Source organism: Chionomys nivalis, chromosome 2 (genome assembly GCF_950005125.1).
Source record: "Chionomys nivalis chromosome 2, mChiNiv1.1, whole genome shotgun sequence".
NCBI lineage: Eukaryota > Metazoa > Chordata > Mammalia > Rodentia > Cricetidae > Chionomys > Chionomys nivalis.
In genome coordinates this window covers 132,264,376-132,278,750 of record NC_080087.1, presented here as the reverse complement: position 1 = coordinate 132,278,750, position 14,375 = coordinate 132,264,376, and the positions used below count along the sequence as shown (strand labels likewise).

At 45.7% G+C, this 14,375-nt stretch overlaps 2 protein-coding genes across 4 annotated transcripts in view; one reads left to right on the top strand and one right to left on the bottom strand.

Annotated features, from left to right (window-relative positions):
- The window catches only part of Klf7 (KLF transcription factor 7), an 87,755-nt gene extending 82,361 nt beyond the window's left edge, over window positions 1–5,394 (bottom strand). For all 3 annotated transcript variants that reach the window (XM_057762040.1, XM_057762041.1, XM_057762042.1), the window contains exon 1: window positions 4,862–5,394. In XM_057762040.1, coding sequence (XP_057618023.1) covers window positions 4,862–4,963 — 102 coding nt within the window. In that variant the 5' untranslated portion in view covers window positions 4,964–5,394. The remainder of the gene's footprint in view (window positions 1–4,861) is intronic.
- Window positions 5,395–5,629: 235 nt separating this feature from the next.
- On the top strand, window positions 5,630–13,572 carry LOC130869315 (uncharacterized). The gene is made up of 2 exons (XM_057761305.1): window positions 5,630–5,967; window positions 13,227–13,572. The coding sequence occupies exons 1-2, from the start codon at window positions 5,630–5,632 to the stop codon at window positions 13,570–13,572; spliced, it is 684 nt and encodes a 227-aa protein (XP_057617288.1).
- The last annotated feature ends 803 nt before the right edge of the window (window positions 13,573–14,375 follow it).

The window sequence follows — 14,375 nt, the reverse complement described above, 5'->3', positions numbered from 1 at the left end:
CCTTGGCATGGTTCATGTCAAGTCGGGGAGCTGTCCTAAACTTTCAGCAAATCCCAGCTCCCACATGTGTGCTAGTTCCAAGTAAGTGAGCCAGGACCACGGAGGCACTGTATACACTCACCAGTAACAGATCCAGGGAAGGCAATTAAAAACTCTGGACAGGAACCTCTACCATCTAACAGGTCAAATATTGGAGGAGGTACCCTACCGCCATGAGGCCGCTGCGACTGCACAAAGGAAGCGTGGAGATGCTATACTCCAACAGCTAAAATGAAAGGATTCTGTGAAGGGAGAACTTGAAGATCGTAAGAGAACGGCTACTCAAAGCTCCATTCCGATCCTCTCCGAACTGTCCCCATTTAAGAGGAGGCAAATTAGCCTCAATAGGCATTTCTATGTAGAAGGGGGCTGGGAGAGAAGAGACACACTGCAACACTTACGGTCTCCGGTATACCCACCCATAAATCATCTCAGGGTAAAGCTGTCACTCAGTATCCTCCACTTTGCCTTTTAAATGGATGGGACCCCAACATCCCCATCTCCTCACAGTGGTGAGCAGGGCTGTGAGACGCATGAGAACAAAGACTAGTGAGTCCCTTCCCCTTACTGAAGACAGGTGTAGTAGCAGTGTCTGCACTGAGATCATTGCTTACTTTAAAATACCAAACTGCAAACAGGTAGACTGAATGATTATGTGTGCGAGTCCCTAAGCCCACGCAAAGACGTGTCTATGAAGAGAACATAAAAGTGGATCTATCACAAAAAGGCTAAGTGTGTGATGGATAGACTCACATGTGCTCTCGGTCTTAAAGCCGCATGTATTCAGCGACTGCATCGATAAAGGAAATATTCATAATCATGTAGTTCTGATTCTTTTCTACCAAGACACTGTTTCAAATAAAGAAATAGATTTACAGTAACTGACACACACACACAAAAGCCAGCTATTTTATCCTTTCAACGTGGTTGCCAAGGCTCCTTTGTGTCTACAAATTTCTCAGGGTGGTGCTGTTGCCAAGAAATTCTAATTCATGACAAGGCTTCCTGCAAATTGGGACAGTGGCAAACCTGCAGATGGACAGATCCTGCAGTTTGCTTTGTCTTGATGCTTGAGGTAGCACCTGGCTGCCCAGGCCTGTGGAAGGCAATGCAAGGGCAAGACCTCCTCACAGACCAAATCCCAGCTCCGGTACCATGAGGCTCTTCTTGGAAGGCAACCATTTCTGTAGGTTTTCCCCCTAGAGATGTCCCATACCAAAAGCCCTCATAAAAAGTGTTTCAGAACGCCTGAAACCAAGATGAAATTGCAGAGTTACGGGGACACTTTAGTCCTCACAGAAGCCAAGATTGCCATTAGTTTAAAACAACGGGGGATGGAGGAGGAGGAGGGAAGGATGTTCTATGATTTATTTATCTGTTTCCAGTAGCAGTGGAAAATTTTCTCCAAGCAAAAGAGAGGCCTGAAATTGACCCCATTTGCCAATTATGAATCAGCATTAACAAGGAACATAATTCCATAAGAGTTTTCAAGCAAACATGCCATGCTTCTCAGTGACATGTAGCAAAGTTAAGTGCAAATAACACTTATTATCATGACTTGGGACTGCCCTCATGAAGCGGCATGCCGGGAATAAAGAATCTATAAAAATTCTAAGTCTCTATAGGGTCTGGAAGAAAATGAATGTTCTATATGAAAGCTTTTTATTTTCTGAGTCAGCAGTCAGTTCAAAGAGTCCGACTTCTCCTGACTTTATGGATATTCCTCGCTTTGCCATCAAATGGTACCCTACATTTTACTCTAGCTTCTGTTCTAGCCTTGACTGTTTTCAACTTTTGTTCAAACAGCTTCTGAAATATTTCCTGAAAGTTTTCGAGAGCTTAGGGTTGGTAGCCTTCAGAGTTATGTCAGCCGAATCCCGCAGAATAACAGACCGCATAAGCACACATGCATGACTTACAGCTACATGACAGGCAGACGTGAGCTTACGTGGGCCAGGAGCTTAAGCACGCAGATAGGGGCCAGGCGCTTATCTGGCGTGTCCATTTGGATTTTTAATTACACCAACAACAACTTTGGGAGCTGGACCTCTGGTTGACTATCACTGCTTAAGAATCCATGTCACACACACATAGGAAACTATCCCACAGCCTAAGTTTGAAGGAAGTCGACAAACAGCACCTCCTCAGTTTTCCAATGCACAGGTTCTTGGATTTATCATCCAGAACCATTCTCTAGAAACCAAATTAGATTATCAGTACCTCTGTTTCCCCGAGGCCAGGTATATCGCTCACTTTAAGAAAAACATCTAATAATGATTCCTCATTTGACCTCTAGAATCCGGTTGCCCCACAGCACCATCGGGAAGCTTCCTCCTGCCTGGGGTTTCTGTAGCAACCTTCTTGAGCTGTTTTGTCTTAAAATTTCACCATCTGGTTAATTGTGAACTAACAGTTGCGTAAAACCACCAGTACCCCTTAGACTCAGAAGCAAGGGGGCTTGGGGAGGGGGAGGAAGGAAGAGATAAAGGCTAAAGGTTTTGTCATCAGCATGAACTCAGGTCCTAGTTACCTTTATACAGAGCAGCTATGCATAGAGTCGGTAGCTGGGAGCTCCTGGCCCTGGTACCCTGTTTACAAGTGCTTGCCCACAAGTTATGTTTCCATGTGGACTTGGAGAAGGGTTTTAACATGACAGAAGATGGCAGTTGGAGACAGTTGAGGCAAGAAAATAAGAGAGGACATGAGAATTCCTTTGCCTACTCATTAAAAAAAAAAAACAAGACTAAGCTAGAGGTTTCTAGAAGAGGGAGGAGGGAAATGGAGGAGGGAGGAGGAGGGGGAGAGGAAGAGCAGAGCTGGCTTCTGAGGAAACAATAGATCCAAGACATCCCCTAATTGTCAAGCCAATGATGTTTCCTTGAAGCTGTACCTTCTGGATTCTCTAGGCAGATCTAGAAAGGCAGGTATCCTCTAAAGAGCCCACCCCTCTCCATGAGCAGGCTTTACTACCTTGAAAACTGAACCAAAACAAAGTTGTGTGATTCATCAGGAGGGAACATTGTAACAAATAAAGCCAACTTTCTTCCCTCCAACACTAAACAGTTAGTTGCCAACAAGGGTTGCCTGGGGCAGGCTGACTACATCGACAGATTCCCTTCCCTAACCAGTCTAGACTGCTGTTAATACGCCACAGACTCCACACCAACGGGCTGTGAAAAGAAGGTTGCTCAGACAATGAAATTCTGCCAACATTTTGGCTTACTTCACAAGCGAAATGAAAAGGAGGAAAGGGATGTAGCGAGCTCCTTCATGTGACCTAGCCTTGTTAAGGATGAGAGGAAAGAATGCATGCTCCTTTGGTGTGGCTGGGTGTTTTTTAGCAAAGGCCAGCAACTGCGACCGTCTTCCAGTCTTCCGATTGGAATGCATGCCCTGCACAGACTCACAGACACAGGCCACCAATACCTGGAGGAGAACTCACAGCTTCTAGCCAGGCGAGAACAACTAGAAACAATGGCACCGTCTGAAGAGCAAGGGCTTTGCCACTCTGGCTCCTCAGACCACGAGCTAAACATCTCTTCCTAAAGCAGCAACTGTTACACCCCAGCCACAAGCTGGCAAATCCTGCTTTGGATCCTGGCAGAGAAAACCCAGCCGTTCATTAGTCTTAACAAGCTGCTGTCACTGAGCAGGGAAGTTACACGAGCAGCCACACACCAAGGATCGCACAGCCCTCCCTAAGGGCAAGTGGTTTTATCTTGGATGTCTGTACAAGTTCACACTCCTGGCGTTCAAATCTGGAAGGTCTTCCTGGACTCTCCACTTTCCATCGTGTTCCCTCTCCCCAGCCGCCCTGCCCCCACCTACCACCATCTTTCCTGCAGAATGTCCCCTCAGCAGCTCCTAATCGGTGCTGGAAAAACCACTGTTTCCGCAGCAGACCCAGCACTTTCCACTGACCAGCACTTTCTTTATTCCACTTCACAAAGCCCCGTAAACTTGTCCCCAGTCAGGCTTCAACCTCACTTGCATGCCAAGCCAACTTGGCATCGATACCCTTCAGCATCCTAGGAGTTTCTTAACTAGTCCTCTAAGACAAAGTCGGAAGCAAGGAAGCACACACCACCCTTTGTCCAAGGTAGAGCTAACCTGAGAGGCACCTCAAACAAAAAAGAAAAACAAGGGCACAGTATTGGCTGTTCATTCCGGAGGCGTTAGCTGGGAAACCTACAATGCATTGTCAGCCCAAGATCCATCTTCCCATCTTCCTGTACACATCCTTAAGCCTCTTTGGTCACCTGGCTTCTATTCCTACAGCTCACTTTCTAATCTAAAAATCTAGCTTCTGTTCGTTATTGACACTCGCTAAATAACTGGAGAAAACACTCCGTGCCCCCCCACCCTCCACACACAACTGACGATGGTCCTCAGCACCAGCTGAAATAGATGAACCTGATTTAAGTACTGGGAAGGTCAGAACTCCTAAATTTGGGAGCCTGGCATCCTGTCAACCACTGCTCAACCACCTTCCCACCCGGCTCCTCTAAACCCCAGAAGTTCACCAGCAGGTCTCTGCTGGGGGACAGTGAGCCCGACAACGTGTGCGCAGGGATGTGTGTTGGTGACAGAAACGCAGGCAGCTAGAACCAGGACCGGCTCAGCTCAGCACACTAAGGGGTTAGGGGTGGGTGGAGAGGTAAGCGCATATGATTGTTTCAGAAAACATTTTAAACAACACACAGACAAAAATAAATAAGAAAATAAGAAAAAATTTAAAATTTCAACGCAAAGCCCACACCAACGCAGCCCCCGCGTCTCCGCCGCCGCAACACGATTTACACAAGTAATTTAAATCATTCACCTGCTGCCAGGTCTCCTCCAGGGATGGCAAAGCTGAGAAGTAGCCGGTGTCGTGGACAAGTTGTAGCTCCTGGAATATACTATAACTAGCCAACACGTCCATGCTGCTGCTGCCGGGCAAAACCGGAGGAGAAACCCTCCCCCGAGCTCAGCTGGGTCTGTTTGTTTGTCAGTCTGTCTGGCTCACCCCCCAAGAAGGCAGACATCCAGTGGCCCTTTTGTTTTGTTTTGTTTCAGTCAACTAAAAAAAGGAGAGAGAAAAAATCAATGCAGGAGAGAGGGAGAGAGGAGGTGAGAGAGGAGCGAGTGAGTGGGGTGGATGGAGCGAGGGATCCAGCGTGTACAGGGCAGATGACCGCCAGGAAAAGGGGACTTCACGGGAGCAACGATTCCCTTCCAGGGCTCTAATCACTCCAGTTCGTGGATCAGGAAAGGGGACGCAAACTCACTGACACGAAGCTGCCATCTATATCTGCAGCGCTGTTCGCTCCTAATGCAATCTTTGCTCTTTATTTTGGGAGGTTGCATTTTTTTTCTCGCGATCGCTTCTCTCCCCCCCACCCCTTCCCTTCCCTCCCCACCCCCCACCCCATCCTTGCTAGTTTGTAGTCCCCCCCCCCTTGTCTCCTCCTCCTGCTCTTCCCCCTCCCCAAACTCCCTCCCTCCGCCGGGCTCTGCGCGCAGCCGTGAGATCTCGGAGGAGGGCGTCCATTAGGCCGCGTGTGACCATGTAAGGTAAACAGGGGGCTCATGAAGTCACTGAGGACCAATGCGGCTCTCGAAGCGGGCCCTGAGGCGGGGCCTGGCCCCGACGGCGGCCTCCGATTGGCACGCTGCGGATCTCCCTGCTGCCTTACAAGGCGGTGCGAGGCAAGCTATTTTTAGAGGGCTATATAAGGGGGCTGAGGCAGCCGCCTTGCGGCCGGGGAGCTCGATCGCGCTGGGGAGGGCCGCTGCGACACTAGCGCTGGCTCCCGGGAGCCGGGGCGACCGGGCTTGGGCTGCGCTGGCTTCCGACCCTCGCTGCGGGGCTCTCCCGTGCCGCTGGTGCCCGGACCCTGTGCGGATCCGAGGGAACGGGTCGCCGCCGCGGTGGCCGATCGGGAGGTGCGATCCCTGGTGCTGGGTTGGAATGCCTCCTGCGGGTGCAGCCGGTTGAGGGGCGGCGCAGCCGTCGGGAGGTGGGGGTGGGGGTCAAGTGGCTCTTTGCACTCGGTCTCCCCAACAAGCATGGGAAGGAGGGCAGCGAGGGAGAGGCCAAGCACAGGACAGCGTCACATACCCAAAAGTAAACCCCAAAAGCCCCTTCCGAATTCCCCGTGCGGTGCAGAAATGAAGAGCCAGAGGAGGAAGTGCCTCACAATGGCAGAGAACAAAGGCGAGCTGCACACAGACGCAGCCTGCGCCCGCCCCCGACGCCGCACGCTGTCCCCGCCCCGGCCCGCGCGTCTCCGTGCGCGCCGCCGATCGCCTACCGCCTTCTGGTTTCTCTGGCCCGAACTGGAGACCTGGCTGAAGTACTGGTGCCCAGCATCTTTGAGTGTGCGTGAAAGAGAATAGAGGGAGCCTGGGTAGAATTAGGGTGCAGACGGGAGTGGGCAGCTAGCTAGTGAGTCCTTACACGAGGTTTATCCAGGAGCTTCCTGGAGTCGTGCAAACAGCTGGGACGGTGCAGGGCTTTAGAGATGCCGAGATTCTGCAAACTCGGAGATGGAACCTGCGCGGTGCACGTGGTTAAGAGTTGCCCAATTGCTTGACCTTAAATGGCTAGTGGTACAAGTTTCTCCAAAATACACCGAAAGCTGTACTACTTTCGGAATGACTGCAGAATTCGGTTCTTAGGGACAAGAAACTACCTTCAATGGAAGACACAATTTCAGAATTCCCTACCTTTCCCGTTCATTGATAACAATATTGACTTTGTTCTGTAAAACAAAAAATCCCTAGCCTTCAGAGGAAATTAAACAAATTACTAAGATTGAAGAAATGCCGTTTCATTTATCCTTCAGTTCCTGAGATTCTGTTGATCATATTAATTTTATAATTGATATCTTCCTGGAGAAAACGCTGCCACTGCCACCTTAGCAAATGGCGGAGTCGAGTCGAGGCTTTTGCCTACCCATCACGGGCACAACAATGCCAATCTCTGCCTTTATTTGTCAAAAGAGACAAAATACCGTTTGCAATCCACCTAGCGTAGTATGTCACTATTAAAAGCACTAAATGTTAGCTGTCACTGTCTCCAGACTTTAAGCAAGGAAATTAAAGAGCATGTGAGTTAATAGGCTCCGTAGGGAACCAAGCGGGGTCTTGAAAAGGAAAGCAAGATCCCAAGCCGTTGCATTAATTTGTTAGAAGACCTCCTGCCCACCACTCTTTCCCCAATACTACCTGGTTGTAAGACTTGGGCAGAAATCCATTGAGAGATCCTAGTGCCGAAGATGTATTCATGAGTAATAAGAGAAGAAAAAGAACTTGGATACAAGAGAAAATATCAAGGCAAGATTGCATAATTTGTTATTTAAGGCTCAGGGAAATTAAATTTTTGCATTTTTTTCTATTACCATTTTTATTTGTTTGGTTTTGTTTATTCGAGACAGGGTTTCTCTGAAGCGTGTGGCTGTCCTGGAACTCACTTTGTAGAGGAGGCTGGCCTTGAACACAGAGATCCACCTGCCTCAGCCTCTTGGGAGCTGGGATTAAAGGTGTGCTCCACCACACCCAGCTTATTACCATTTTTTAAACAAAATATATCTTAACTTTTGAGTTTGAAGATTTTGTAAATCTCAACACATTATGCTCTATGTGTGTAATGTCTCCTTTAACCCTCAGGACATCCCTGGAATAGGGATTCTCATTATTTTAATTTAATAGACAAAGATCTCCAGGTTTGGTATATAAATTGAACAAGATCAGATAGGCAGGAAGTGACTTGGCAGAGCTTCAAGCTCATGAGTGCCTGACTTACAAGACTTCTGCATGAGGCTCTGCCTGGCAAAATATTGGGTTTCTTGGTTTTAGGTTAAGATGTGTTTATAGCAATTGCTCTAGTGGGTTGGACGATTGCCACTGAAGGTTTCTCCAGGTAACTTTCAAGCACCCAACCTACAAAGTTTTACAAAGTAAATCTTACAAATAACATTTTGAGGTTTTTTTTTATTATTATTGAGAATTCATTCTAAGAGATGTATGCAACAAAGCACTCCAAATGGCATGCTTCCAAAATCCATCATATTTAGATATTTAATAAATTTACTTCCCTTTCCACCCTCTAAATCCTCCCATGTCCTCTCCTCCTCCATCTCAAATTCATGGCCTTCTTTTCTTTGTTATTGTTATATTTGTATATGTATATATGTGGTTTTGTGTAATACACACACATATGTCTAAATGTATGTGTACTCAGTCCATTTAGTGTTGTTGTATGTATATGATTTTAGGGATGACCACTTGATACCAGCTAACCAACAGGAAGCTCAGCATTCTTTAGTTACCTGCATTCTTTGCCTAGGGGTGGGCCCTGTGATACTCCCCCCCCCCTCCCTGTTAGCATAATGCTGTAGAATATTATTTTAGGATGGTTACATTTGTTTATGTTCTGAAATATTTGTTTAATACTGCAAAGATGTTATGTTTGTTTAGCTCTGTGATGTTATGTCTCTTTGCCTGGCTAAAACACCTGTCTAATAAAGAGATGAATGGCTAATAGCAAGGCAGGAGAAAGGATGGGTGGGACTGGGAAGCAGAGAGGGTAAATAAAAGAAGGGGAAAAAATCAAGAGAGGATCGAGGAGTGAGAACGAGGAGTAGAGGAAGACTCCAAGGGCCAGCAAACTACAGAGAAAGAAGTAAGGAAAGAGATACAGAAATAGAGAAAGATGGACTGGAGCGATGGCTCAGTGGTTAATAGCGCTGACTGCTCTTTCAGAGGGACCATGGCTCAGTTCCCAATACCCATGTGATAACTCAGCGCTGTCTGTAATTCTAGGTCCAGGAAACCTGACACCCATGGCAAAATAGTAATGTACGTTAAGAGTGAGAGAGAGGCAGACAGACAGACAGACAGACAGACAGACCAGTAAAAACCGAGGGGCAAAAAGATAGATGGGATTATTTAAGTTAAGAAAAGCTAGCTAGAAACAAGCCAAGCTAAGGCCGGGCATTCATAAGTAATAACAAGTCTCTGTGTGTATTTGTTTGGGAGCTGGACGGGCCCCCAAAAGAGCAAAACAGTAAAAACAACCAAGACCATCATATCTTTTGGAGATGCACTTGTTCAACGCATGAGGAATCATGGGTGACGCTCCATGCCTTTGTAGAAGACACAGCCTCACAGCGGATTTCCTGGTCCTTCAGCTCCTACAGTTTTCTGCCTCCTCTTCTTGGTGTTTCCCAAGCCTTAGGCGCAGGAGTTGTGTTGTAGATGGAGCAACTAAGGCTGGGCATCTCGAGATTCTTTGTTCTCTGAATTCTGACAAGTTGTGGTTTTCTGTTATGGTATCTGTCTATTGCAAAGGACACTCCTTTGATGGTGGGTGAGAGCTGCACTCACCTGTGGGTGTAAGGATAAGCAGCAGTAGGTTTTCCTCCAAGATCCCTGACCTCACTAACCCTGGTACTTGATTTGGTTTCCATTACCAGGCATGAGTTCCCTCCTGTTGAGGGGCCTCAAATTAGAGAGCTCTTGGTTACCACCAAGGTGAGTGCCACTGGGGTTGCCATGCCATGGTGGTGGCTGCTGTGGTTCTCCGACACTTGCATGGTGCCTTCCTGCGCCATGAGAACCAGTCCTCCGGAAGGAGTCTTTCAGATCAGATCTAGGTCGGGTCCTTTGGGTCCAGCCTCGGAAGTGCATGTCTTCAACAATAGGGGACCTACCATAAACCTCTGGGAGGCAAGCAAGTCAACAGAAATGACCTATATTGTTTTGGGAGTCTCTTGGACTCCGCTGACCAGCAACTTGGAGTGGGCTGTCTTGTGTATTAGGATTTTGTTCCGTATTTTTAATAGCCTAGAAATCCTAGTTTGACATTGCAAAAATACATGTTAAGTATGTCAGTGTATAAAATAATCAACAAATTAAGATCACAGGAACAAAGTAGCCTGCACTTCTCTGACTCACACATTGAATGCCTTCGCAGTATCCGGTGTCTGCCAGTTTTTCACATCAGGTCTTTACTACTGTAGTGTGTTGGTCTGTTTGAAGAACTGAAGTTCAGAGAATGCATGTATTTTTTTCCATTCTTCCGTGTCTGTTAAGTACCAGAAGCAAATTTAGATATAGCTATCCCTCCAGGTTGACTCCCAAACCTGTCTCCTAGGTAAATATTGTCTTGGGAAACACTGATAACATTTTCAATAATAATGGCCAGATGTGGTGGTACATACCTTTAATTTCAACTTTGGGGAGGTAGAGGTAGCCAGATCTCTGTGTGTTCAGACAGTGCAGGGCTACACAGTAAAACTCTGCCTTAAATAATCAAATAAATAAAATACTTTGGAAGTAATAGTACAGGGAGTACCCAAGAATAAATAATATTAACCTCGTGAATTCAGAAATGAGACTATTTTATTAATAGTAATTTAATATAAGAAGCTGGAGAGATTGCTCAGTGGTTGAGAGTGCTTGCTGCTCTTGCAGAGAACCCAGGTTTGATTTCCAGCACCCACATCATAGCTCAAATTGATCTGTAACTCCATTTCCAGGAGATCTGATACCTTTTTCTGACCTCTGCAGGCACCAGGGACATGAACGGTGTTCATACATACATATACTCACACACATGATATAAATTTTAAAAGCATTGTAATTGAGTATGTATATAAAGCATGGTTTGGGTCTGAATATCCCTCCATTGGTTGGTGCTTTGAATATTTGATTGCCATGTTGGTAGTGCTTGCTGTTCTGAAGGTTATGGAGCCTTCAGAAGTTGAAACCTGGCTTTCCAAAGTAGGCAGCAAGTGATAGGATCTTTAAAGATGTACCCGCCTGGGCCTTGTTCTTCTCTGTTTACTTCATGGTCCACTAGATGTGACCACTCTCTTCATGATCCTGTTGCCACACAGAGCCCTCCTTATACCTTCCCTGCGGGGATGGACTTCAGCTCTTCAAAACCATAAGCCCAAATAAGCCATTCCTCCATTAAGTTGTTCATGGGTTCTGAACCACAATGGCATGAAAGTAGCTGATACAGACACGTCACCCACAGACATAACTAAGGCAGGCATCACCACTGGGTAAGTTCAGCTTTATTAATATATGGATACCTTATCCTCCTGTGCTTAGGACTAGTAGGGCTTCCTCAGGGGACAGCTACTTAAAACAGAGACTGAATTTTAGAGCAATATTTTTTTTTAATTAAGGGTTTGTTTTGAATTTTATTTAAAACTAAAACTCAATGCTAAATGTAGGTAGCAGTGGATTTTAAAACCAAGATGAAATGAGGAAGGAATGGTGGTAGGGAAACAGAAGAGAAATTGTAGTGTAGTGATGAGGCGAGCAGGCCTGCTTTTTGTCCCGCCCAGCTCCCACACGGCTAGCTTAGCACCCGAAATAACAACACACAAATTGTATTCATTTAAACACTGCCTGGCCCATTATATCTAGCCTCTTCTTGGCTAACTCTCACATCTTAATTAACCCATTTATAATAATCTGTGTAGCACCATGAAGTGTGGCTTACCGGGAAGATTCCGTCTTGGGTCGGAGAATCATGGTGTCTGCCTGACTCTGCTTTCTTCCTCCCAGAATTCTGTTCTGTCTACTCCACCCACCTAAGGGCTGGCCTATCAAAAGGCCAAGGCAGTTTCTTTATTAACCAATGAAAGTAACAAATAGACAGATGACCCTCCTACATCATTGTAGGAGGGAGAAAAGGGGGTACACTCAATTAAAATACATTGTACTTATATATATGGAATTCTCAAAAAAAAAAAAAGAAATAAAAAAACTTTAAGTCTTAAGATACCTATTCTATGAGTGATTATATACTATATTTGTCTTTCTGGGTCTGGGTTACCTCACTCAATATGGTTTTTTCTGTTGTGATCCAGCTGCCCTCACTTCCCCTGAATACTTTGGGGGCAGGAGTCCTAAGACAGGGAATATTAGATGGCTATTCCCCATGACAGGCAAGGTATTATAAAATAAAATGGGGGGAGTTGTTGTGATCCAGCTGCCCTCACTCCCCCTGACTGACAGGGGAACTTCCTTGTGGTCTGTAATTGACAAGGATGTTTGTGTTCTTTCTGGCCAGTGGGTCTCCACAGAAGGAGAAGAGGTATAAAAGGTTGCTGGGCAAAATAAAAGTTGCTGTTCTTCCACCTGAAATGAAGCCTCCGTGTCTCAATCCCAGCAGCCCTGCCAGTCTTGGCGTCCAGGCTGCGCTGGCCACAGCATTTTTCTAGATCCTGCAAATTTCAAGATGTCATTATTTTTTTATTGCTATGTAGTACTCCATTGTGTAAAGGTACCACATTTTCTTTATCCATTCGTCAGTTGAGGGGCATCTAGGTTGTTTCTGGATTCTGGCTATTATGAATAAGGCTTCTATGAACATAGTTGAACATAGACCTTGTGGTACGATTAAGCATCCTTTGGGTATGTATCCAAAAATGGTATTTCTTGGTCTTGAGGAAGGTTGTTTCTCAATTTTCTGAGAAATTGCCATACTGATTTCCAAAGCAGCTGTACCAGTTTGCTCTCCCACCAGCATTCACTCATAAGTGGCTTTTAGGCATAAAGCAAAGAGAAACCAGCCTACAGTCCACAACCCCAGAGAACCTAGACAACAAAGAGGACCCTATGAGAGACGTGCATGCATCTGCACAGGAAGGATAAAAAGATAAGATCTCCTGAGTAGAGAGTAGAAGGGGAGGGGTAGGGAGAAGAGCAGAGAAAAATGTATAACTCAACAAAACCAATTTTTAAAAGATAACTATTCTATGTGGTACTTAGCAAAAAAAAAATGTGGTTTTGGACTTTTTGTGCTAATTATAGAATTAATTAATAACACATCAATTTTATTCACTTGATTTTGTCTACAAAATACGAAGCACCTGTCTGGGGTCTCAACAAACTCTAAAAGTAAGATGTTGTGCTGTGCTGAGTAGTTTGAGTTGAAAATGAAGATCTTTCTTGGTTACCCTGGCCTCTCCTTACTCCCCTGAAGTTGTGGTGAAAATTGGATTCTTTTCCTCCAAAACGACCCATAGCAAGTAAGAGTGCCACCCTGTGACTTCCCACTGTCTCCCCTAAGATCCTCCTGTTGAAAGTGTCCCTTCCCACACTGGCAGCAGCCTTTGAGCAGCAGCCTTGCTTACTTCCTCAGTCTGTCACTCTCCTTTGTATGCCCTTTGTCCCCTCAGACTCCCCACAACTGCCACGTCTTCAGCAACCTGCCACGTCTTCAGCAAACTGCCACATCTTCTTCAGCAACCTGCCACGTCTTCTTCAGCAACCTGCCACGTCTTCAGCAAAATGCCACATCTTCTTCAGCAACCTGCCACGTCTTCTTCAGCAACCTGCCACGTCTTCAGCAAACTGCCACGTCTTCTTCAGCAAACTGCCACGTCTTCAGCAACCTGCCACGTCTTCAGCAAAATGCCGTCTTCAGCAACCTGCCACGTCTTCAGCTACTGCCACGTCTTCAGCAACTGCCACGTCTTCTTCAGCAACCTGCCACATCTTCTTCAGCAACCTGCCACGTCTTAAGCAAACTGCCACGTCTTTAGCAAACTGCCACGTCTTCAGCAAGCTGAAGCACTAAGATGCAGTTTCCTCATCTCACACATAGCTTTGCTTAATTCAATAAATCCTATTTGCTTTCTCTCCCAAGTCATCTTTTGCTATCCGTATATATTGGAAGGATGTAAAACCTTCCAATGGGAGGGAGGAATTACTCAACTCCTAAGTCACTTTGTCTAATATTAGACTTTTGCAGCATAATCAAAGAAAGGGCCATTTTGTAAAAACGTGAGACTTCATACACATCTTGGAAGATCTCAGTTCCTTAGTATTTGAAGTATTCTTTTCTGACTAGTCATCTTGCCTGTTGATTTTACCTGCATTTTGAGTTTAACTCTGCACCCCTCATTTGCCAGTGGTTTCCCTGACCTCACTTTCATTGGCATATGAACGCTTATACCTCTTGCCAGACCTGCAGTTTCACTTTGCAACAGAATTGAATGTATTTGCGTTATATTGTCTTTGTCCTCATGGGGAAGGGGAGTATTAGCGAGGATCATTTGAATACAAATGGTCTTACCACGAATAAATACTTTCCATGCATGGATATTTCATAATGAAACTCATTAATGTGTCCAATTAGTTATGCATTAATAATTGTAATAAAAAATTTAAAAGTACTTTCAAGTATTCATGACTTCTGTCCCTCAGACTCTTATAAAGTGAGAGGTGAGGAAGCGGTCTGTGGTAGTGTGTAAACAAGAGTGTCTGACAGGAGGTGGATTAAAAACTGACAAGACGAGGTGTAAATGCTGAAGGCTGAGATGGAA

Excerpts from the sequence above, each read along its gene's own strand:
- LOC130869315 (XM_057761305.1), top strand. The coding sequence starts at position 5,630 with ATGCGGCTCTCGAAGCGGGCCCTGAGGCGGGGCCTGGCCCCGACGGCG. Across the intron at positions 5,968-13,226 it reads CCGCGGTGGCCGATCGGGAG|ACTCCCCACAACTGCCACGT; the intron begins GTGCGATCCCTG and ends TTGTCCCCTCAG.